We start from the raw sequence: 24,281 nt of genomic DNA, 5'->3' as shown, positions 1-24,281 counted from the left end.
GAAATATATTTCAGGTAAGAGTCTATATATTATTGAAATTTTCAACTTGGTATTAATCTGAACTAACTTGTAACTTAAGATGCTAATTGTAATTCCCCAGACAACCATTAAGAAAACTCTCCCAAAAATATAGTAAAAGAAACAAGGAAATTAAAATGGTACACTAGAAATTATATTTTTAGTACAAAAGAAGACATTAGTAAAGGGCTAGAAGAACAAAAATATATGAATATAGAAAACAAATTGTTAAAAGGCAGATGTAAATCCTACCTTACTAATAATTACATAAAATATAAATGCATTAAACATTCCTATTAAATGTAGAAATTGGCAGAATGGTAGGGAAGAGAACATGATCCAACTATATGCTATCAATAAGACAAACATTTTGGATTTAGAGACACAAATAGGTTGCAAATAAACAGATGGAAAAAGATATACCATGCAAACAGTAATCAAAGGAGAGCTGGAGTGGCTAATATCAGATGAAATAAACTAAGACAAAAGTTGTTATTGGACATAAAGAGAGGTTTTATAATGATAACAAGGTCAGTTTATTAGGAAGATATAACAATTATGAACACACTGGAGGCCCGGTGCACAAATTTGTGCATGGGTGGGGTTCCTCGGGATGGCCTGCGGGGATCGGGCTGAAACCCGCAGTCCAATGCCGCCTGCAGCTCCTACCTGCTGCTCCCGCTCATCCCAGCCCCACTGCGCTTGCTGCAGGCTCACGCCCAATCAGTCCCAATTGGGAGAGGCTCGCGCTGCCACAGCAGCAGCACTTGCCAGCCATGAGCCCTGCATCTGGTGCCCTCCCAAGGGGAGTGGCCTGCAAGATCCAGATGAAACTGACTCTCTGACATCCCCTGAGGGGTCCTGGATTGTGAGTGGATGCAGGGCAGGCCTAGGGAGGGAGCACAGGAGGGCTCCAGGTCATGTCTGGCTCCATCTCACCCAGTCCCAATGGGGGCCAACTGGGGCTGGCCGGCCAGGGAGGGATGTGGGAGGTTGTCCAGCTGGGGAGAGATTTAGGGAGGGCTCCAGGGCGTGTCCGACCCATCTCTCTCAGTCCCGATCGGCCGGACCCCAGCAGCAAGCTAACCTACCGGTTGGAGCGTCTGCCCCCTGGTGGTCAGTGCACGTCATAGCTACTGGTTGATCAGTCGAATGTCTGCCCCCTGGTGGTCAGTGTACATCATAGCGAGCAGTTGAGTGGTCTTAGTATCCTACCTAATAATAGAGTAGTATGCAAATTGACCGCACCTTTGCTATGCCTAAGCCACACCCACCAGCCAATCAGGAGCAAATAACCCAACCAAGATGGCTACAGCCACTGAGAGCGGGAGGGTTTCGGTGGTAACAAAAGAAGCCAAGCTTTCTGCGCCTCCTGTTGCTGGCCTAAGCCTCCACTCAAGGCTACAAAGTTTCAATTATAGAAGGTGAATTAACTCCAACAGAAATCGCTGCTGGCCGCAGAGCGAGCAGCAGGCTTGGCTTTGCTCCATGCTACAAAGTTTCAATTGTAGAAGATAAATAAATTCCAGATACCAGGGCCTCCTCTTGGGTCGCCAGGGGGCGTGACCAGCCTGCAAACCACCAAAGGCCCCTCGCTCAGGCTGCCCCACGCCCCAAGGGAACCCCCACCCTTCAGGGCAAACGAGTCAGCTCCCACCCATGCACCAGGCCTCTATCCTATCTAATAAAAGAGTAATAGACAGATTGACCATCACTGCAACACACAATATAGCTGCCCCCATGTGGTCAAAGATCCTGCCCCCATGTGGACACAAGATGATCACCACAAGATGGCCAGCAGGGGAGGGCAGTTGGGAGTCACCAGGCCTGCAAGGGAGGGCAGTTGGAGGCAATCAACCCTATAGGGGAGGGCAGTTAGGGGTGACCAGGCCGGCAGAGGAGAGAAGTTGGGGGCAAACAGGCTGTCTGGGGAGCAGTTAGGCATCAATCAGGCTGGCAGCGGAGTGGTTAGGAGGTGATCAGGCTGGGAGGCAGAAGCAGTTAGGGGCAATCAGGAAGGCAGGCAGGTGATCAGTTGGGAGCCAGCAGTCCTGGATTGTGAGAGGGATGTCCGACTGCCCGTTTCGGGCCTAAACGGGCAGTCGTACATCCGTCGAGGGGTCCCAGATTGGAGAGGGTGCAGGCTGGGCTGAGGGACACGCCCCCCCCTCCGTGCACGAATTTCGTGCACCGGGCCTCTAGTATCATCATATTATGCTTTGATTGGTTGAACAGTCGACCAGTCACCAGGCACTTAGCATATTAGGCTTTTATAATATAGGATTAGAGGCCCGGTGCATAGATTCATGATCAGTGGCGTCCCTTGGCCCAGCTTGTGGACATCCCCTGAGGGGTCCCGGATTGTGAAAGGGCACAGGCCAGGCCAAGGGACCCCACTACTGCACAATCGGGGCCGGGGAGGGACTGCGGGAGGATTCCAGGAGTGTCCGCCCATGTCACCCAGTCCCAATGGGCTGGACCCCAGCAGTAAGCTAAATCTACCAGTCGGAGCATCTGTTCCCTGGTGGTCAGTGCACATCATAGCTACCGGTCAAATGGTTGCTTAGGCTTTTGTGTGTGTGTGTGAGTCCAAAAATACATGAGTCTAAAACTTACAGAATTTAAGGGAGATATAGACAATTGAACACTAATAGTGGGAGATTTTAATAACCCATTTTCAATATCAATACAACAGTTGGGAGAAGGAAATAGAAAACTTGACCAACACGCTAAACCAAAGAAACCTAAGAGACATCTATAGGACATTCCATTCAACAACAGTAGACTACACATTCTTCTCAAGTGAACATGAAACATTTTCCAGAACAGACTGAAAACAAACCATTATTTAGGCTGTGAAACAAACCTCAATAATAGTGAAATAAAAATAGAAGGCAATGATAGAAGGATATTTGGGGAATTCACAGGTAAGTGGAAATTAAATAATACACTCCTAAATAAATAATGGATTAAAGAAGAAACTACATGGGAAATTAGAAAGTACTTTGAAATGAATGAAAATAAAACATATCAAAAACATAAAGGACACAGGTAAAACAGTGTTTAGAACATATATAGCTGTACATGCCTATATTTAAAAAAGAAGAAAGATCTCAAGTCAGTAACCTAATCTTTACCTTAAGAAACTAGAAAAAGAACAAACCAAATCCACAGCAAGTGGAAGGAAGTAAATATTAAAGCAGAAATAAAGTAGAGAACAGTAAAACGACAGAGAAAAATCAATGAAACCAAAGTTGACCTTTTGGAAACAAAATTGACAAATCTTTAGACCATGAATAAAAGAGAGAAGACTCAAGAAATATATCATTGGGTTAAGAAATATAGCATTGAAGTTTATTTGACCTATTTGTATTGTGTCTACCTAGAAAATTTTAAATGACATATGTGACTCACATTTATGGAATGCATTTTATTTCTGTTAAAGAGAGAAGACTCAAATTATTAAAATCATGAATGACAGATGACTTTGATGAAGTGAACAACATCCTAGAAAGGCATAAAGTACCAAACTGACTCACTAAGAAATAGACACTCTGAATAGATCTATAACGATTAAAGAGATTACATTAATAAAATAAAACCTTTCCATAGGAAAAAAAATGCCAGATAACTTCACTGGTTAATTCTACTAACCATTGAACAAATTAGTACCAATCCTCTACAAACTTTCCTAAAAAATGGAAAAAAGAGAAAACTCAACTCATTCTGAGTCCAGTATTACCCTCATCCATAAATTAAAGACATGATAAAAAAAAAAAAAAGAGTACTACAGACCAATATCCTTTATGAGCATGGATACAAATATCCTCCACAACTAGTAAACCAAATCCAGGAGTATGGAAAAAGGATTATACACCATGATCAAGGGGGAACTAGAAGCTAGCAAGTGAGAGGCAGTTTGGTAAGGACACACGTGGCATTTGATAATCATCCAACCATAAGCTGAGCATACAACATGCTATAGGACTAAGTGCAACTAGAGAGTGGGTAGTTACTATTGGACAAAGTGAATACGTTGCCATGTTTTTTGATTGTGCAAAGCAAAATCTTTGCCTAATTGTTTTTCATATTTAGGGAAATATACTTGAAGTCTGTACTTTCTGTAAAAATCAGCTGATTTTCAAATATTGGCACCTAATTCAAATTTTTAAAAATGTGCACATCAAACAAAACCCTTCTGTGGACTGGGTTTGGCTCAGGAATGAAACGAATGTATAATTCCTTTGACTCCTTAACATCAAAGCAAAGAACTTAACCAATACTAGGAATAGGGAGGCTTCCCATACTTCCTCCTCTATATTATATCCTCGGTCATAAGGTCTCATATTCCATGTATTTTTTATTCATAGCAGTTGTTACATTTGCAGTCTACATTTGTGTGATTATTTAATTCAATATCTGTCTCTACCATGGAACATCCATCCAAAAGCTCCCCATGGGTAAGGGCTAATTCTATATTTGCTAATCAGTAATTAATTAATTAAGTGGTCAGGAGAATAATTTTGAAATGCAGTCTATAGTTAAAGAGAGTCGAAAACAACCTGAGTGTAGTATCTCACTAGAAATTCTGTGTTGAAAGATTCAGTCCAACAGTACGCTCTTTTGTCGGCACAGTATGAGAAAGATGACTTTTCCCCCTACGACATAGACATTTCAGTGTTATCTACACTAACATATCTCTAGGCGTATTTCAAAGAACACTGGCATTTACAGCAGAACACATTAATGTCAATATTTATTTGTATTTAGTAATTCTAAAATTATTAGAATTTGACATTTTAGGCTATTGCTTATCCTCTGGATTTATTGCTCTTCCTGGGAAAAATAGAAACACTGCTCTCCTTGTGTAGTTATTAAAAATATTTTTTTAGACTTTTGGCATTTATAAATTTTAATTATTTTAAGCTCTGGAGGAATAGGAATGCTGAAGGAGAACTGGCAAGACTCACTAAAATTAAAATTTTTTACCAAAATAAAAAAGCAAAACAAAAATCAATAATTTACCAATTTAAAGTTAAAAGATTTACAGTAGAACCAAAACAGTGTATTGCTGAGGAAGAGAGAAGTTCCCTTTTCTATGCCTTGAATGATGAAGACGTGATTCTGGAAATGTGAGAAACAGCAAGGAGGAAAAGGAGAGAGAACCAGAACCTGTTTTAGTTTTGGGGGGAAGTTTTTAAAAGAGTTAAACTTTATCCTTTACATTTTTATAAGTTGCAGAAACGAAAGTCTTAAAAGATTCTTAAAACTGAATCTGTATGGTTCATTTATATAACATTCTCAAGATGACAATTACAGAAATGGAGAACAGATTAGTGGTAGCCAGGGGTTAGAGGTGGGGCAGAGGCTTCTATCAGTTTTTACTTTGTACATAGTGAAGCTCTGTAGTCATGAGCATAAATTTGTGATTATTTCTTTAGCCTTCTATCATTATGAAATGACCTTCTTTATCCCTGGAAATAATCTGTTATTAACAGAGCCATTCCATCTTTAATTATTGTTAGCATGATAAGCATACTATATTTCCTTCATTTTTATTTTAATCTACTGTGTCTTTATATGTAAAGTGTGTTTCTTATAGGCAGAATATACAGGGTGGGACAAAAGTAGGTTTACAGTTTTGAGTGCACAAAAGTTTATTCTTATACTAGAGGCCCGGTACACGAATTCGTGCATGGGTGAGTCCCTCAGCCAGGCCTGCACCCTCTCGCAGTCCAGGAGCCCTTCGGGGATGTCCCCAGGGGATTGGACCTAAGCTGGCAGTCAGACATCCTCTGGCAGCCTGGGAGCCCTCAGGGGATATCCGGGATATCCGACTAATGGCTTAGGCCTGTGTGAGAGGCTCCTGCGTTCAACAGCCGTGAGCCCAGCTTCTGGCTGAGCGGTGCTCCCCCTGTGGGAGCGCACTGACCACCAGGGGGCAGCTTCTGCATTGAGTGTCTGCCCCCTGGTGGTCAGTGCATGTCATAGCGACTGGTTGTTCCGCCATTTGGTTGATTTGCATATTAGCTTTTTATTATATAGGATTATTTTATTAATTACTAGTGGCCTGGTGCATGAAATTTGTGCACGGAGGGGGTGTGTCCCTCAGCCCAGCCTGCACCCTCTCCAATCTCACTCACCTGCCTTTCTGCCTGATCGCCCCTAACCACTCTGTCTGTCTGATTACCCCCAACTGCCCCCCCTTCCAGCCTGATCACCCCTAACTGGCCCCCCCACCAGCCTGATCACCCCCAACTAACCCCCCCTGCTAGCCTGATCGCCCCGAATTGCCCCCCTCTGCCGGCCCTCTTGCCCCCACCTGCCCCCCCCACTGGTTTTCTCGCCCCCACCTGCCCCCCCACTGGTTTTCTCGCCCCCACCTGCCCCCCCACTGGTTTTCTCGCCCCAACTGCCCCCCCACTGGTTTTCTCGCCCCAACTGCCCCCCCGTTGCTGACCTTCTTGCTCCCAACTGCCCCCCCCTGCCAGCCTGTTCGCCCCCAACTGCCCCCTCCCCCGCCGGCCTGATCGCCTCCAACTGCCCTCCCCTACTGGCCTCATGGCCCCCAATTGCCCCCCTCCCGCCGGCCTCATGGCCCCAACTGCCCTCCCCTGCCAGCCTCATGGCCCCCAACTGCCCTCCCCTGCTGGCCTCATGGCCCCCAACTGCCCTCCCTGGCCGGTCTCCCGGAAGGTCTTCTGGTCTAATTAGCATATTACCCTTTTATTAGTATTGATTATTATTTTTCCATATTAACAACTATAAACCTACTTTTGCCCCACTCTGTAGTTTTAGCATACTGTTTTTATCCAACCTGACAATTACTGCCTTTTAATTGTGTGTACAGACCATTTACATTGAATAGGCTTATTGACATGGTTAGGTTTGTGTCTGTCATTTTGCTGGTTGTTTTCTATTTGTCTCATTGGTTCTTTGTAGTTCTGTAACCCTCTTTCTGCCTTTTTTTGGATTGCATATTTTTTATGATTCTTTCATCTCTTTTGTTGCCTTATTGACAGCATTTTTTGTTTTAGAATTTTAGTGGCTGCTACAGGGTTTATTGTACGCATATTTAAATCACATCTACCTTCAAGTGATATTACATCACTTCACATATTGCATAAGAAACTTACAGTGGCATGCTTTCATTTCTCCCTTCCTGTCTTTATGCTATTGTTGTCATACATTTTATTTATACATATTATACACCCTGCACTAAATTATTAGTAATTTTGTTGGAGATTTAAATAATAATAAAATTCTTATTTATTTATCCCTGCAGTCACCATTACCAGTGTTCCTTGTTCCTTTGTTTAGATTCATATTTTCATCTGGTGCCGTATTTTTTCTTACAAAAGAACTTCCCTTAATATTCCTTGTAGTGTGGGTCTGTTGGTGATTATTTCTTTCAGTTATTATACGTCTGAAAAAGTCTATTTCTCACCTTCATTTTCAAGGGTATTCTCTCTGGGTTCATCATATTTTCTTTTAGTACTTTGAAGATGTTTTTCTGTTGTCTTCTGGCTTGCATTGTTTCCAACAAGAAATTTACTGTCATTTTTAGCCTTATGCCTCAGAACATAAAGTCATTTTTTCCTCTCTGCTTTTAAGATTTCCTCTTTATTACTAATTTTGAACTATTGATTCTGATGTATCTTTGGTTTATTGAACTTTTTGGATATGTGGGCTTACTTATAGCTTTCATCAAATTTGAAAATATTCAACCATACTTTCTTCAAATATTTTTTCTGTCTCCATTCCTGTCTTTTAGAAACTCCACTTACATATACATTGTTAGAATGCTTGAAGTGTCCCACAGTTCACTGATACTATTTTTTTTACTTCAAAAATGTTTTCATTTTAGATAGTTTCTATTGCGATGTCTTCAAGTTCATTAATCTACTGCCATCAATCCTGTCTCAACTTAGTTCTTTTGACTATGTCTATACTTAACTTTTTGTATTTAATGTTATCTTTTCATTCTAACATCTGTGTCTAATACCAATATCCATTTCTCAGTCATTGATTTCTGTATTTTTTTCCATTATAGGCCATATTTTGCTGCTTTGAATGCCTAGTAATATTTGATTAGATGCCAGACATTGTGAGTTTTACTTGTTTGGCTGATGAATATTTTTGTATTCCTATAAAAAATCTTGAGCTTCATTCTGGGACACAGTGAAGGTACTTTGAAACAGTTTGGTTCTTTTAGGTCTTACTTTCATAGTCAGTTCAGTGGGACCAGAGCAGCTTTTAGTCTATAGTTATTTGTTCCATATTACTGAGGCAAGACCCTTTGGAAGACTTTACCCAATGCTCTCTGAATTATGAGGTTTTCCAGTCTGCCTGGGAACAGGCCCAATTCAAAGCCCTGAGTGAATGTGAGGTACTACTCCATCAAATCAGTTCAGCTGTTTTTTCTCCCAGCCCTCAAGTGCTTATATGCATGCACTGATCAGTACCCTTTGCAGACCTCTGGGGTTTTCTTTCTTTGTAGCTCTCTCCTTTCCTGTATATGACCTGTGAACTCTAACCGTGGTATCTCCAGAACTCTCAGCTTCGTTTGTTCAACTCGGAGTCCACTAGGCTTCACCTGGGTTCTCCTATTCTGCTCCATGGCTTGGAAACTCTCTCAAGGCAGTAAGCTTGGGCAATCACAGGGCTCACCTTATTTGTGTCCCATCTTTCAGAGACCACCATCCTGATTGGCTCATGTCCATTGTTTTGTATATTTTATCTTTATTTTGTTATTGTTGCATCAGGTGGGAGGGTTCCTATTATTTCACTTGATTATAAATAGGAATCTCTAAATTTGGGTGTGTTTTTTTAAAAAAAAAATTTAATGCCACTATTATTTTCAGAAAAAAAAAGTTGTATTTTAACTATTGGGTAAGCCAATTTCTAAACATGCTTGCTCTATATAAGTTTATGAAGATCTAAACAGGGTGAAGGGAGTGGGCCATAGAATAAAAGTGACTACAAGTTCCCTTCCTTACCCAAAGCTTTCTGATTTGCTCTTTGGTAGGTAGTTCTGTTCCCTTAATCGTCAGAGGCCCTTGGTTTCTTTTGGAGAGAGATTCTTTAAATGAGTTCTATGAATATGCCCTTCAAAATGTATAGAGGCTGTTATAAATAAAATTGTCATGGTCTTTATGTTTTAAACTATTTGATTAAAATTTTTACAGTGCAACATTATAGAGGAAACATAATGAGGGGACTTGCCTCACAAGATGTTAAAATGTATTTTAAAGCTATGATGATTAAAATGTTGAAGTACTAATGTTAATATAGAAACACATTAATGGATCAAAATAGAATGTACATTGACAGACTTATAAATGTATTTTAAACATTTAGCATAAAGGAATTATTTTCATGATGGGTCATTCAGTAGATGGTGTTGGTATAAATGGATAACTCTTTGAAAAAATTAGAGTTGGATCTCCTTCCCATCCTATCTAATAAAAGGTACTATGCAAATTAACCATCACTCCATCACAAAGATGGCGGCGCCCAGTCCTCTCAGCCCCACCAGAGTCCCTCAATCCCGGGGGGGCGGCCACTGAAAGTGGGCAGCGTGAGCGGCCTGGCGGAATGCTTGCTTTGTCGCCGCAGTGACGAGGCAAGCGTTCTGTGCCCAGCCGCAGAGGGCCTCTGGGCCGCGGAGAGCCTCCGGGCAGCGGGCGTGGAGAGGCCAGACCCCGCAGAGAGCTACTGGCACACGGATTCGTGCGCAGGGCTACTAGTATCTTATACCCAGATATGTTCCAGATAGGTTAAAGAAAGAAAATATAATCTTGAGATCAAGGAGGCCTTTCTAAGTATGACATAAACAGAATTCCTGTTCTTACTGTATAAAGAATCCTCATAAAGTAGTAGAAGAAAGATGAATACCCCAATAGAAAAATGGGCAGAGGACAAGGTTAGGTAATCACAATTAGGGGCAAAAAATATAAATGTTCAGGAAATATTTATTTTTAAAATGTTTTATTTCATAATGGTAATTAAAATAATAATTATAACTATATTATGTGTTTCTGTTTGAATATCTTAAGAGCTTTCAGCAGATTAGTTAATTTAATTCATTCAAAGGCAAGTATATATGTTATCATTTTATTAATGGGACAATTGAGACAGGTCATGAAGAACCTTGCCCAAAGCAACCAAGCTATCAAGTGGTTGAGTCAAGGTTATAACTCAGGCCATCTGACTTAGAGTCCTGTTCTTCATCACTTCTCAAAGAAATAAATTAAAATGACCTAAAACCCCATTGCACTTTTCAGAGCAATTGTTAATTTGCTCAATATCACACAGCTCCTAAGCAATAGAATTGAGTTATAAATAATAGAAAGAAAAATCATATAAATAGAAGAAACAAAATCAGGGTGAAGTAAATTAGAAGAACAAAAAGCAAATATCTTAATTTTACAAATTTACCATTTCTTTTTAGAATATTTAAAAGATGCTTCCAAGAAGATGAAAAGTGGGCTTATGTTTGTAAAATTGGTTAACCCATGTTCAGGTAAGCTCCCTTTCCCTTCCCTGCAATAATAGTAACTTGAATGTTGTTGTTTTTTTTAACATTGTGGCTAAAAAATGTATGTACTTATTTGCCTTTGTATTTGGTTCTAACTGAATAGCTTTTTAATGTAAAATGGCATTACCTGGTGACCAAAGTAAGCTATTGACATTATTAGTCTTCTCCACATGATTCACTGGACCTAAACATTTTTTATTTATCCTTATAGTTTTAATCCATAGACCTGTTTATGAGAAATGATGGCAAAACATAGTAACATATTTGATTTCTCTCTGAAAACAGGTTAATTTTCTTTGGCTTACCTAAGCCAGCTTTTCTTAGAGTAGTTAGCCTCCTATACAGTCAAATATATAGGAGTTAAAAAAAGGCTTTTACCTGAAATGCCAAGATTATGAGTGGTTTCATTTTTAGCTGTACATTCTTTATTTTGTTCTGACCAGAAAATAGTACTTTTTTTTTTTTCCTGTCAATGGTTGATTTTTTGGTAGCAAAACCATTGTATATTATAGAGATACATATTTTATCAGAAATAATTTTATTTTAGCTTTATATTCAGTGTATTTTCTATTTTATCTTCTAATCTTTAGACAAAAATATTAAACTATATAATAGATATGTAGTAAAATTGACCATGTTATTTATTTCTATATGGAATTGTTTTTCCATTAAGGTAAACATATTTTATAAGATTTACATTAAAAAGTTATTGTTAATTTTATAATGTTTGAGTAGATGCCTGATACTTAGTAAATTAGAGGATTCTCCTAGTGACTATAATCTATATATATAAAGAGCCAGGGTCTGTAACATCCACAATGACCGGAGGCTTGACCGAATGCCAGGCTGCCCACACAGCAGGCGAGCGGGCTGAACTGCTTACCTCTCGGAGAGAGAGAGAAAGAGGTGGGGCTGATCAACAGTGGCAGCGGCTGCTAGCGAGGCCCGGAGAGAGAAGCAGGGTGATTAGACCCTGCTTCTCTCTCCGGGCCTCGCCAGCAGCCAAGCCTATCTCTCTCTCCCAGAGGTCAGCAGTTCAGCCCGCTCACTAGCAGCCTGGACCAAATGCCAGGCTGTGCGTGCAGCAGGCAAGCGGGCTGAACTCACCTCTCAGAGAGAGAGAGGCAGGGCTGATTATCAGCGGCAGCTCCTGCTGGCGAGGCCGGAGAGAGGAGCAGGTGATCAGACCCTGCTTATCTCTCTCGGCCTTGCCAGCAGCCAAGCCTCTCTCTCTCTCCCAGAGGTCAGCAGTTCAGCCCACTGGCCAGCAGCCTGGGGCGGCTGCTGATCAGCCCCGCCTCTATGATCAGGCCTGGAGATAGGCCCGGAGATGCTGACTGGCATAGAAACCGACCAATCAGAACCAAATCTGGGTGAATAGCAAGGAGCCAATGGCTGCCTAGGAGGTGGAGCTTTTTATGCTGACTAGCATAGAAACCGACCAATCAGAACCAAATCTGGGTGAACTGCGAAGGCAGAACCTAAGGTGGGGGCTGAGGAGGGGTTTTAAGAGCAACAGCTGTTTGGTGTAAGGTGTAAGAAAGTGGTTCAGTTTTTTTAATGACTGGTTTGGCAGTATAGTGCATATGGCTGGCTATCAGTCCAGATATAGGGATTATGTTTTTGTCTGCCCGAAGCATCTCCTGCTGAAAAAGGCTCCTCCCATTTAAGCAATCCTATCCTATATAATCTATCTATACTAATAAAAGGGTAATATGCTCATTAGACCGGGTCGACTGGCCATCTTCCAGACATCTGACTTCCTTCCGGACAAAGCTATGGTGGTGGGGGCCGAGGCAGAGGCAATTAGGGGAGATCAGGCCAGCAGGGTAGGGCACTTGGGGGTGAGATCAGGCCTGCAGGGGAGGGCAGTTAGGGGCAAGATCAGGCCGGCAGGGAAGGGCAGTTAGGGGCGATCAGGCAGGCAGGCAGAGAGGTTAGGGGCAATCAGGCAGGCAGGGGGCAAGGTAGGGGCGATCAGGCTGGCAGGGGGGCAAGGTTGGGGCAATCAGGCTGGCATGGGGGCAAGGTAGGGGTGATCAGGCCAGCAGGGGGGCAAGGTAGGGGCGATCAGGTCGGCAGGGGGGCAAGGTAAGGGCAATGAGGCAGGCAAGCAGAGGGGTTAGGGGTGATCAGGCAGGCAAGCAGAGGGGTTAGGGGCAATCAGGCAGGCAGGCAGGCGAGTGGTTAGGAGCCAGTTGTCCTGGATTGTGAGAGGGATGTCCCAGATTGGAGAGGGTGCAGGCCGGGCTGAGGAACCTGCCTTCGTGCATGAATTTTGTGCACTAGGCCTCTAGTACTGAATATAAAAGTAAAAGAAAGGGGAAACAAGTGGGTAGTACTTTGCTGTTGTTATTGTTGTTGGAAAAAATATAAGGTAGAAGCAACAAGAGAAGAAAAAATTTCTGGCTTCCTCCAGTTTTCTTTTCTTCTCCAAATGAAATTGAATATAATTTGTCCTCTCTGTTATGCATAAGTTGAGGTGAGAAATATTTTTTTCAAGGGAAGTTTTAGGTAGTAGCAAAAGTTCTAAAGCATTTAACAAAAGTAAAGGTTCAGAAATGTCAGGCTTCTTGTAAAATTTCTTTGTTGTCTAAACGTCCATAGACAACAGACGTTTGAACAAATGTTTGTATTTGCTGCATTGACTAGGGAAAAAGTAAAGGCTAAGACTTGTTGAGCATTTATGCTGTGCTAAGTACTGTACTGTTTTAAGAACTTTGCATGTGTTACCTTTTTAATCCTTATAAAAAATCCTGTGAGGTAGGTTCACTGTTGCTCCCATTTAACTGATATGGAAACAGCGGTACAGAAGGGTTTATATAATTTAACCAAGGGCACAGGCCCAGCATGTGATAGAGATAGATTCAAAGTCCTTGATTTCTTTGTGTTTAGAAAAAAATTTCATGCATTAAAGGGCCTTTGCCTTTCTCACTTAGAGCTGGCCTTCAGGGTCGGCAGGCTCAGTCCCTCTCTTGGTCCCTGTGTGTGGTAAGACACATGCTGCCCTGGAGTATGGGACCAATGTGTCAGCTCAGTTCATGCTTGAACCATTAGATTTGGGTAGTTTGAGAATGGGTTTTTCTTCCTGGTCTGATGGAGGATTCAGTAGGAGGCTGTGCAACAGTTTAAGATAAATAATTTGCCTTTCATTATTTACTAGAGGCCCGGTTCACGAAATTCGTGCACTCGGCGGGGGGCGGGGGAGGGTGTCCCTCAGCCTGGCCTGTGCCCTCTCACAGCCCGGGAGCCCTCGGGGGATGTTCGACTGCCAGCTTAGGCAGGAGCAGGCCTAAGCCGTCAGTTGGACATCCTTAGTGCTGTTGCTCTCGCCAGCCGTGAGCCCAGCTTCTGGCTGAGCAGCGCTCCCGCTGTGGGAGTGCACTGACCACCAGGGGGCAGCTCCTGTGTTGAGCGTCTGCCCCTGGTGGTCAGTGCACATCATAGCGACTGGTCGTTCCGCCATTCGGTCGATTTGCATATTAGCCTTATATTATATAGGATTGGTTTAAGTTCAGCGAGGATAATAAGGCTAGAAAACAAGCATCCTATCTAATAAAGAGGGCATATGCAAATTGACCATCACGCCATCAAAATGATGGCAGCGCCCACAGCGGAGGCGGGGTTTCCTTAACACAAGATGACTGCACTCCCATAAGGAGCCTTAATGAGCAATCAGCAGGGACCTGAGGCTGCATGGCGCTGGGCTGGGGCAGAGGACCTGAGACTGCGCCCCCGACTGGTGGGCCTTGACAGGGGACCTCAGGCTGCGCTCCCTGCCTGGCAGGGTTTGACGGGGGACCTCAGGCTGCGCCCCCTGCCTGGCGGGGCTTGACTGGGGACCTGAGACTGTGCCCCCCACCCGGCGGGGCTTGACAAGGGTGGGGCCAGCTGGGTCTGGATCTCGCTCAGTGGGGTGGGGCCGGCTAGGTCTGGGTTCTCGCGCAATTTTGAGGCGCCACGGGTGGGCAGGGACTTGACTCTGGGTCCCGCGGCACGCTCCAGAGTCTGACAGGAGGAAGATTTTCATATACATTTTACTAATTTTCTTTCATCTCTGACACTTCTATTATAGAGAAAGGGCAAATAGCAATATTAAAATATTTCCTCTAATTAATCCCCTTTTAATGTGCATGAATTTCGTGCACCGGGCCACTAGTTTGTATATAATAGTGTAAGCTTTCCTTGGACTCAGTTTGTATAGAATATATGTCTATGTATGTTTATATTAGGAACATTCCTCAGAACAATTGGATAGTCTTTTTATTTTTATTTTTTTGTGTGAAAACGTGCAAATAAAAAACATTTGTCTTAACAGGGGAAGGAGCCCTTTACTTGTTCAATATGTGTCTACAGCAGCTGTTTGAAATAAAAGTTTTCAAGGAAAAACACCATTCTTGGTTTATAAATCAATCAGTTCAATCAGGTAAGTGACTAGTGTATATATTTCCATTAACTAAACAATATACTTTAGCTTTTCCATCCTTCACAGGTGAACAAGTCTGTCCTCCTGGTTTGGAGTCTGGTCAGTGGTTGTTTTCTTCCTTGGCATCAGAGCAGGGTTTAATCAAGGAGAAAGGAAAGATAATTTGAGCAAGTTATATCAATACCTATGTATCTTAAATGGTAGGGAATTTTTACCCAACGAATTTAAAACACTGACATCTTTTCAGAAGGTAGGTGACCTTTGTACCATGGAGTGCACATTATCTTGACCAGAAACTCTTTGCTCTTCTCTTAGCCATGTTTGTGGCTTTTCAAGTTTTTAACATCTTATTTTCTTGAAAATGGATACTGATATAGCTTCTAAAATAGAATAGAATCTAACAAAGTTGTGTTTTTTTTTAAATATTTTTTCTTGAGTTTTTTAAAATTTTATTTTATTGTTTAAAGTATTAAAAATAGTACATATGTCTCCTTTTTCCCCCCATTGACCTTCCCCCAGCCTCCCCTAGCGCCCGGCACATGCCCTCACCCCAACACCCAGTGTCTTGCATCCATTGGTTATGCTTATATGCATGCATACAAGTCCTTCGGTTGATCTCTTACCTCCCCCGCCCCAACCTTCCCCAGCCTTCCCACTGTAATTTGACAGTCTGTTTGATGCTTCTCTGCCTCTGTATCTATCTTTTTGTTCATCAGGTTATAATGTTCTTTATTATACTTAAATGAGTGAGATCATGTGGTATTTTTCTTTCACTGACTGGCTTATTTCACTGAGTGTAGTGCTCTCCATTTCCATCCATGCTGCTGCAAATGGTAAGAATTCCTTCTTTTTTATAGCAGCATAGTATTCCATTGTGTAGATGTACCACAGTTTTCTAATCCACTATTCTGCTGATGGGCATTTAGGCTGTTTCCAAATCTTAGCTATGGTGAATTGTGCTGCTATGAACATAGGGGTGTTTCTGATTGGTGTTTCTGTTTTCTTGGGATATATACCTAGAAGTGGTATTACTGGGTCAAATGGCAGTTCCATTTTTAAATATTTAACCCTTTGCACTCGCTTGCTTTTTTCTTGATTCCTTTATTCTAATGCTAACCGTGTCGAGTCACACTCGACATCCGAGTGCAAAAGGTTAAGGAAATGCCATACTGTTTTCCATAATGGCTACACCAGTCTGCATTCCCACCAGCAGTGAAGAAGGGTTTCTTTTTCTCCGCATCCTCTCCAGCACTTGTCGTTTGTTGATTTGTTGATGATAGCCATTCTGACAGGTGTGAGGTGGTACCTCGTTGTTTTGATTTGCATCTCTAGGATGATTAGTGACGTTGAGCATGTTTTCATATGTCTCTTGGCTTTCTGAATGTCCTCTAATGAAAAGTGTGTATTTAGGTCCTTTGCCCATTTTTTGATTGGATTGTTTATCTTCCTTTTGTTAAGTTGTATGAGTTCCCTGTAAATGTTGGAGTTTAAACCCTTATCGAAGATAACATGGGCAAATATGTTCTCCCATGCAGTGGGCTCTCTTGTTGTTTTGTTGATGGTTTCTTTTGCTGTGCAGAAGCTTTTTATTTTGATGTAGTCCTATTTGTTTATTTTCTCCTTAGTCTCTCTTGACCTAGGATCTATGTCTGTAAAGATATTGCTATGACATATGTCTGCAATTTTGATGCGTATGGAGTCTTGTAGGATTTTTGTGGTTTCCCGTCTTACATTCAAGGCCTTTAGCCATTTTGAGTTTGTTTTTGTGTATGATGTAAGTTGGTGATCTAGTTTCATTTTTTTGCATGTATCTGACCAAATTTCCCAGCACCATTTATTAAAGAGACTGTTTTGTATCCATTGTATGCTCTTTGCATCCTTTGTCAAATATTAATTGAGTATAATGGCTTGGGTCAATTTCTGGGTTCTCTATTCTGTTCCATTGGTCTATATATCTGTTCTTGTGCCAGTACCAGGAAGTTTTGAGAACCGTGGCTTATTAATATAGCTTGATTTCTGGTATTGTGATCCCTACAACTTTGTTCTTCTTTCTCAGGATAGCTGTGGCTATTCGGGGTCTTTTTTAATTCCAGGTGAATTTTTGAGAGTTTGTTCTAGGTCAGTGAAATATGCCTTTGGTATTTTAATGGGTATTGCATTTAATCTATAGATTGGTTTAGGTAGTATGGACATTTTAATGCTGTTGATTCTACCAATCCATGAACATGGTATGTTCTTCCATTTGTTTATGTCTTCCTCTATCTCTTTTTTACAATGTCCTGTAGTTTTCCGAGTACAGGTCTTTTAGGTCCTTAGTTAAGTGTATTCCTAGGTATCTTAATTTTTTGATGCAATGGTAAATGGGATTTTTTTTTCATTTTTCATTTCTATTTCTGTGAGTTTATTATTGGCATATAAAAAGGGCATAGATTTCTGGGTGTTAATTTTGTATCCTGCTACATTGCCAAATTCATTTATTAGGTCTAGTAGTTTTTTGATGGAGTCTTTGGTGTTTTCTCTCTATAGTATCATGTCATCTGCTAATAAGGATAGTTTTACTTCTTCTTTTCCAATTTGGATGCCTTTTCTTCTTGTGTGATCGCTATGGTTAGTACTTCTAGTACTATGTCGAACAGGAGTGGTGAAAGTGGGCATCCTTGTCTTGTTAGTTTTTGCCCATTGAGTATGATGTTGGCTGTAGGTTTGTCATATAGGGCTTTTATTATGTTGAGGTATGATCCCTCTATTCCCACTTTGCTGAGAGTTCTTATCAAGAAAGGGTGTTGGATTTTGTCAAATGCTTTTTCTGCATCAACTGATATGATTATGTGATATTTGTCTCTCAATTTGTTTATGTGATGTATCACATTTATTGATTTGCAAATATTGTCCCATCCTTGCATCCCTGGAATAAATCGCACTTGGTCATGGTGTATGATCTTTCTAAAGTATTGCTGAATCTGATTTGCTAGAATTTTGTTGAGGATTTTAGCATCTATGTTCAAGGATATTGGCCTGTAGTTCTCTTTTTTTGTGGTGTCTTTATCTGGTTTTGGGATTAGGGTAATGCTGGCTTCATGGAAAGAGCTTGGAAGTGGGCCTTCCTTTTGAATTTTTTGGAATAGTCTAAGGATGATAGGTTTTAGTACTTCTTTGAATGCTTGGTAGAACTCCCCTGTAAAACCATCCGGACCAGGGCTTTGTTTGCTGGAAGATTTTTGATTGCTGTTTCAATTTTTTTGGTAGTTATTGGCCTATTGAGGTTTTTTTATTCTTCTTGGTTGAGTTTTGGGAGCTTGTATTTTTCTAAGAATAGGTCCATTTCATCTAGGTTGTCCATTTTGTTGCAATAGAGTTGTTCATAGTGTTTTTTCATAATCATTTCTATTTCAGTGGGATCGGTTGTTACTTCACCTCTTTCATTTTTGATTTTGTTTATTTGGGTCCTCTCTCTTTGCTTCTTGGTGAGCCTGGTTAGAGTTTCATCAATCTTGTTTATCCTTTCAAAGAACCAGCTCTTGGTTTTGTTGATCTTTTGTATTGTTTTTTTTGTCTCTATGTTGTTTATCTCCACTCTGATCTTTATTATTTCCTTCCTTCTTCTTACACTGCGCTTTTCTTGTTGCTCTCTCTCTAACTCTTTGAGTTGTAGGGTTAGATAATTTATTACCATTGTTTCTTGTTTTTTTGAGGTAGGCCTGTAGAGCTGTGAACTTCCATCTCAAGACTGCTTTCACTGTGTTCCATAGATTTTGGGTTCTTTTGTTTTCATTTTCGTTTGTTGCCATGATGCTTTTTAGTTCTTCTTTTATCTCTTTGGTAACCCAGTCATTGTTTAATAGCATGCTATTTAGCCTCTAGGTGTTTTATGTTTTATTGTTTTTATTGTAGTTGATTTCTAGTTTTATGCCATTGTGATCTGAGAAGATGCTTGATATGATTTCTGTCTTCTTGAATTTGAAGAGGCTTTGCCTGTGACCCAATATATGGTCTATCTTTGAAAATGACCCATGTGCACTTGAGAAGAATGTATATTCTGTGGCTTTAGGGTGAAATGTTCTGAAGATGTCAATTAATTCCATCTGATCTAGTGAGTCATTTAGGATTGATGTTTATTTGCTGATTTTTTGTATAGAGGATTTGTCCAGTGGTGTTAGTGCGGTATTAAAGTCCCCTCCTATGACTGTATTGCTGTCTATCTCTCCCTTGATATCCTCCGGAAGTTTTTTTATGCATTTGGGTGCTCCTGTGTTGGGCGCTCCTGTGTTGGGCGCATACATGTTTACCAGAGTTATATCTTCTTGTTGAATTGCTCCCTTTAGTATTATGAAGTGGCCTTTTTTATCTCTTGTTATGGCCTTCACTTTGAGGTCTAATTTGCCAGATATAAGTATTGCTACCCCAGCTTTCTTTTCATTTCCATTTGCCTGAGAAACCTTTTTCCATCCCTTCACCATCAGTCTGTGTGAGTCCTTTGTTCTGAGGTGGGTTTTCTGTAGACAGCAGATATGGGTCATGTTTTCTTATCTACTCAGCCACCCTACATCTTTTGATTGGGGCATTTAATCCATTTACATTTAAAGTTATTATTGATAGGTACTCGTTTGTCACCATTTTTATTCTTTACTCCTGTGTTCCTTCTTCACTTCCTATTTCTTCTTTATACAGCAGACCCTTTAGCATTTCTTGCATTGTTGGTTTTTTGGTAATAAACTCCCTTAGTCCTTTTTTGTCTGTGAAACTTATTATTTCTCCCTCAATTTTGAGTGATAGCCTTGCTGGGCACATTATTCATGGATTCAGTCCCTTCCTTTGCATGACTTTGTATATTTCATTCTATCCCCTTCTGGGAATAGAATGTTGAGAAATCAGTCGCTAGTCTGATGGGGGATCCTTTGTATGTAACTTTTTGTCTCTCTGGCTGCTTTTAAGATTCTTATTTTTTCGTTGGTGTTTGCCAATTTCATTATAATGTGCCTTGGTGTTGGTCTATTTGGGTTCACTCTGTGAGCTACATGGACTTGTGTGAGTTTTTTCTTCCCTATATCAGCGAAGTTTTCTGTCATTGTTTCTTCAAACAGGTTTTTTATTCCTTGCTTTGTTTCCTCTCCTTCTGGCACCCCTATTATCTGGATGTTGTTTTGTTTCATGTTGTCCCAAACTTCCCATAGTCTCTCCTCCTGCTTTTTAAATTTTTTTTCTAGATGCTGCTCTGCTTGGGTATTTTATCCTACCTTGTCTTCTAGTTCACTGATGCGGTCCTCCGCTTCTTCTGGTCTACTGTTGATGCTTTCTATTGAGTTCATTATTGCAGTGATGTCATTTTTCATTTCTTCTTGGTTCTTCTTCATTTCCTCTTGGTTCTTACACATATTGTTGAATTTGTCTTCCAACCTTTTCAGTGACCTTATGACCACTTCTCTGAATTCTTTCTCTGACATATTGCTTGCCTCCATTTCGTTTACTTCCTTTTCTGGTGATGCCTCCTTTTCTTTCGTATGCGGGCTGTTTCTTTTTCTCCCCATGATCTCTCCTCTCTGGGTGTCTGGTTTTGTAGCTCTCTCTCTCCTGTGTTGACTTAAAGGTTCAAAATACAACACAACAAGGCACAAGTCACTGAACCAAATGCATCCGTGATACTAATAACCAAAAATAAATGTGACCACCAGAGAAAAGAGAATTAGGGGGGATAAAAAACGAGTGCAAAAAATGATATTGACAAAAAGAAAAAAAGTAAGAGAGAAAAGAGAATAAAAAAACTATTTATATGGGGAGAAAACTCCAATAGAACAACAACTAATCTAAAAAAACTGCAAACAGCAAACACCCAGAAATGAATGCAAACTACAAATAATAGCTAATAACAAGTGAGGAGAGGAAAAACAGAAGGAAAAAAAAAAGAGAGAGAGAAATAATCACACAAACAAACAAAAAAACCAAACTAATCAACAATCAAACAAACAACAATAGGACAGATAAAGAAGGGCAAAACAAAACAAAATAAAACAGAATACTTAAAACAAAAAGAAAAAAGTGAAGAGAGAAAAAGAATTGGATAATGAAGAAAGAGAAGAGAGCAGTGTGTATGGATTTGGAGTAGGGGAGCAGAAATTAGATATGTAAGTAAGATGAATTTTTAACGGGGTAAAAAGGAAGAATAGGGAAAATCTAAAGCAGGAATAGGGTAATGGGAACAGGACAACAAAAGGGGAAAAGTGAGGAAGAGAATGTTGGCATAAAGGGAAAGTTGAGATAGAGTAAAATTATGCTAAAGGAGAAATGAAAATAGAATGTGGAACACTAATCCCAAAATAAAATAAAATAAAGAAAAAATAAAATGAAACTTTAAAAAAAGTAAAATAATAGTAGTAATAATACTAATTAAAAATAATATAATAATTAAAAAGGTAAAATCAAGTGAGGAAAAGAAAATTTAGTTTCTAAGGTAAAAGATAAAAAATAAAAATGTGCAATAGTGAAGGTCATTCACTTCCTCTACTGTTCTGTTTGTCCCTCCTGTTTCCTGTCAGGTAGTCAGGACAGTATTGAAGTTCCCTACATTGCACTGAACCTCTGTGTTGTAAGCCACAATCCTGTTTTCACGCAGGCGGTATTTCTTTGTTTCTCAGCCCACCTTTATTTATATTTACACAAGAGTCAATTTGTGATTCAACCCCTGGGTGGCAGTGTTTCTGTATTGACATCTGGGGCTATAAGTCCTCTCTACCCAGTATTTAGGTTTTGTTTTCCCTGCCGTGTTTAATACTGGGTTTGGGGAATCGACTGCCCCAGAGCTGGTTTTCTGATCATTTCTCCCCGCTCTGATCCCCAGGTTCCACAGAAACAACTTTCCCCTGTGTTCTCCGAGAGTGTTTTTAATTGGGAGATCCTATGTACTCGGCTTAGTAATCAAAAGCAAGGATTTAAAGAGAAAAAAAAGCCAGAGTAAGCGCATGGACTCACAACTTTTCCCCCCCAGCACTGTGCTCTTCTCTGTGCACGTCTCTGCCCAAGTCTTTTTCCCCTGGCACTGTGCAGCCGGTGTACTGGTAGAACTTCAGGCTGCCTTTCTGTGCCCAGCCCAGCTATGGGTTGATTTCTAGAGTTCCCTTCTGCCAGCAGCCCTGTGGATCGCCTCCCACATTCATGGGCTAAGCTGACCCCAACAGCCACGCATTTTGTGGGGTGCAGACTTCCTTTGAAATTCTAGGTCCCACTGTGCGCGTTTTTCCATCCAGCCTGGATTGAGGACCTCATCTGTCTCTAGGCGATATTTGACCTTTCCGTGAGAAGGTGCAGGGCTTGTCTGCGTCTGCGTATTCGCGCTGCTTGAGACCCGGTGTTCGTGGGTTCGCAGCTAGTCCCTGGGTGTTGTGGTTGTAGGGTCCTGGGAGGTATCCGAGTTCTTCCTGGTTGAAGGTAAGGCTAGGCTTCCGATCACAGGCATTCTCCCCTTCAAGATGGTGCAGTCTCTGCAGCAGAGCTGGCCACTCCGGGAGAGATTTTAGCAGCAGTAGGGGCTTCCGGGTCAGGGGAGCCCGGTCCGGCAGTTCCCAACAGTCCCTTGGAGTATAGCTGTTCCTCACTCACAAATAGACACTCCCTGCACGTTCACGCACTCTCCTTTTGTTCTCTCACTCACACACTATCTTGCAGCCTGCCTTCCTGTCGGCAGCCATCTTCCAAACTCCTAATGAAGTTTTTTTAATGCTTTGTTATATAAATTACTACTGCCACCCCTCTCCCCAAACACACACACACACCTAACACCAAAGTTATATATATTTTTTAATGTTCCTTTAATTTGGAGTAGTATTGACTCAGAGGGAAAAAGGATACCACATGGTTTTTTGATGTTTCTAAGAGGGAGGATGTGGAGTGGTGTGGGGAGTCATGGGATAGTTGAGGCACTCTGCATTGCCTGCCTATTCTCTCATCATTTCCACAGAGTGCTGCTTTCTGTTGACTGTGTATGTGGCTACTTTGTGCTAAGGTAGAAAGGTCACTTTGCCTTTATTCTAAGACATTCCAAAAAAAGGGTTTCATGCTGATGATAAATTTCAAATCCTATGTGTATGAGAAGAATTAAAGTGGTTTTTAGTTGCCAAAATGCAATGGTAGTCTGTGTATAGTCTGGTAGTTGGAATATATGTATTCCTTTCTGTTGTTGCTGCTATGCTATTCATTTGGCTGTATATGAGAGTTCCAACTTCTAATGTAATACGTATATTTGCAGTTGGGTCTAGCTAGATAGACACAGTAGTATCCAGGTGAAATTGGAAAATATTGCTCATCTCCCCTAGACTGAGTTGTTTGTTTGTTTGTTTAATAGTTTTAGGTTCACAGCAAAAGGACCTGCTTTTTTCATTATTGTATTCTTTATAAATTTAACCTTAAAGAGCTGTTTTTAAGAGTGGTCACCAGGATATTGTTTTAGACCTAGAAACCTACTCATAAAATGAACTTAGAGAACCTGATAGGTTGTTTTTATAACCTTTTACTTTTAAAAAAATAGTCAACTAATATTATAATATGAAATTACTTTAATTTTTTTCTTACTATGAAATGGATTCATATATATAATTGAGGGTTAGAATTTCTTGGCCGTATAGTTAGATTGCTCTGTTAGAGAATAAAAGTAAGTATGTGTATTTCCTAAAACCAAAATTATAAATATGGAGATAATGAATTGTTTACTGTTCCCTTTGATGCAATTCCTCTTCTGCTTCATTTCTGTGGAAGAGGAAGTTGGGGAAGCTTAGAGAGGCATGTGATAGAGGAAAGACAAGCAAGGAGTAATTATGCTAGTTTGTGTGATTTGCCTTTTTCCTTTCAGCTTGGAGAGCACCATTAATCTTACTGTGGAGTTTCCAGTTTCTTGTGTGCAGTCTTGTTAAACTCCTGCCCTCTTACTTTTTTCTTTGGGGTAAAGGGATGGGGTAGTGTCTGGGGTGGGTTACCACCTTCTGAGCTCTGAGTCATTAACAATGCAGAGCAGTGAGCCCACAGACCAGAGAAGGAGCTCTGTACAGAGAGAATATTGCTTTCCCATGGCTTTATCCTCAGAAGCACAGGAAATTGCATTTTACTGCAGCTTTACAAATAGACTTGTATAGATTTCCTATATTTGCATGGTTCATATTCTACTCATATTTCTCCAACCCTTGCTTTTTTGGGACAGTGGGGAGGACCTCTGTTAAAAATTATTTTGAAAGAGAAATGGAATGTTAAAGATTGATTTCAGTGTCTTGAGTCTCATCTACACACAGAAATTTGAAGGTCTTTAGAGTAAAATCT

At 40.8% G+C, this 24,281-nt stretch overlaps 1 protein-coding gene across 6 annotated transcripts in view; it reads left to right on the top strand.

Annotated features, from left to right (window-relative positions):
- Positions 1-24,281, top strand: part of RNASEH2B (ribonuclease H2 subunit B) — a 93,325-nt gene that overhangs the window by 12,456 nt on the left and 56,588 nt on the right. For 5 of the 6 annotated variants that reach the window (XM_054719785.1, XM_054719782.1, XM_054719786.1 and 2 more), the window contains exons 2-3: positions 10,472-10,543; positions 14,877-14,984. In XM_054719785.1, coding sequence (XP_054575760.1) covers positions 10,472-10,543; positions 14,877-14,984 — 180 coding nt within the window. Of the gene's footprint in view, positions 1-9,710; positions 9,843-10,471; positions 10,544-14,876; positions 14,985-24,281 lie in introns of those variants that run through there. The other variant, XM_054719783.1, reaches the window with a different exon arrangement.

Source organism: Eptesicus fuscus, chromosome 8 (assembly GCF_027574615.1).
Source record: "Eptesicus fuscus isolate TK198812 chromosome 8, DD_ASM_mEF_20220401, whole genome shotgun sequence".
NCBI classification, from domain to species: Eukaryota; Metazoa; Chordata; class Mammalia; order Chiroptera; family Vespertilionidae; genus Eptesicus; species Eptesicus fuscus.
Note: the sequence above shows the minus strand (reverse complement) of the source record. Positions and strands in the feature narration are given on the sequence as shown.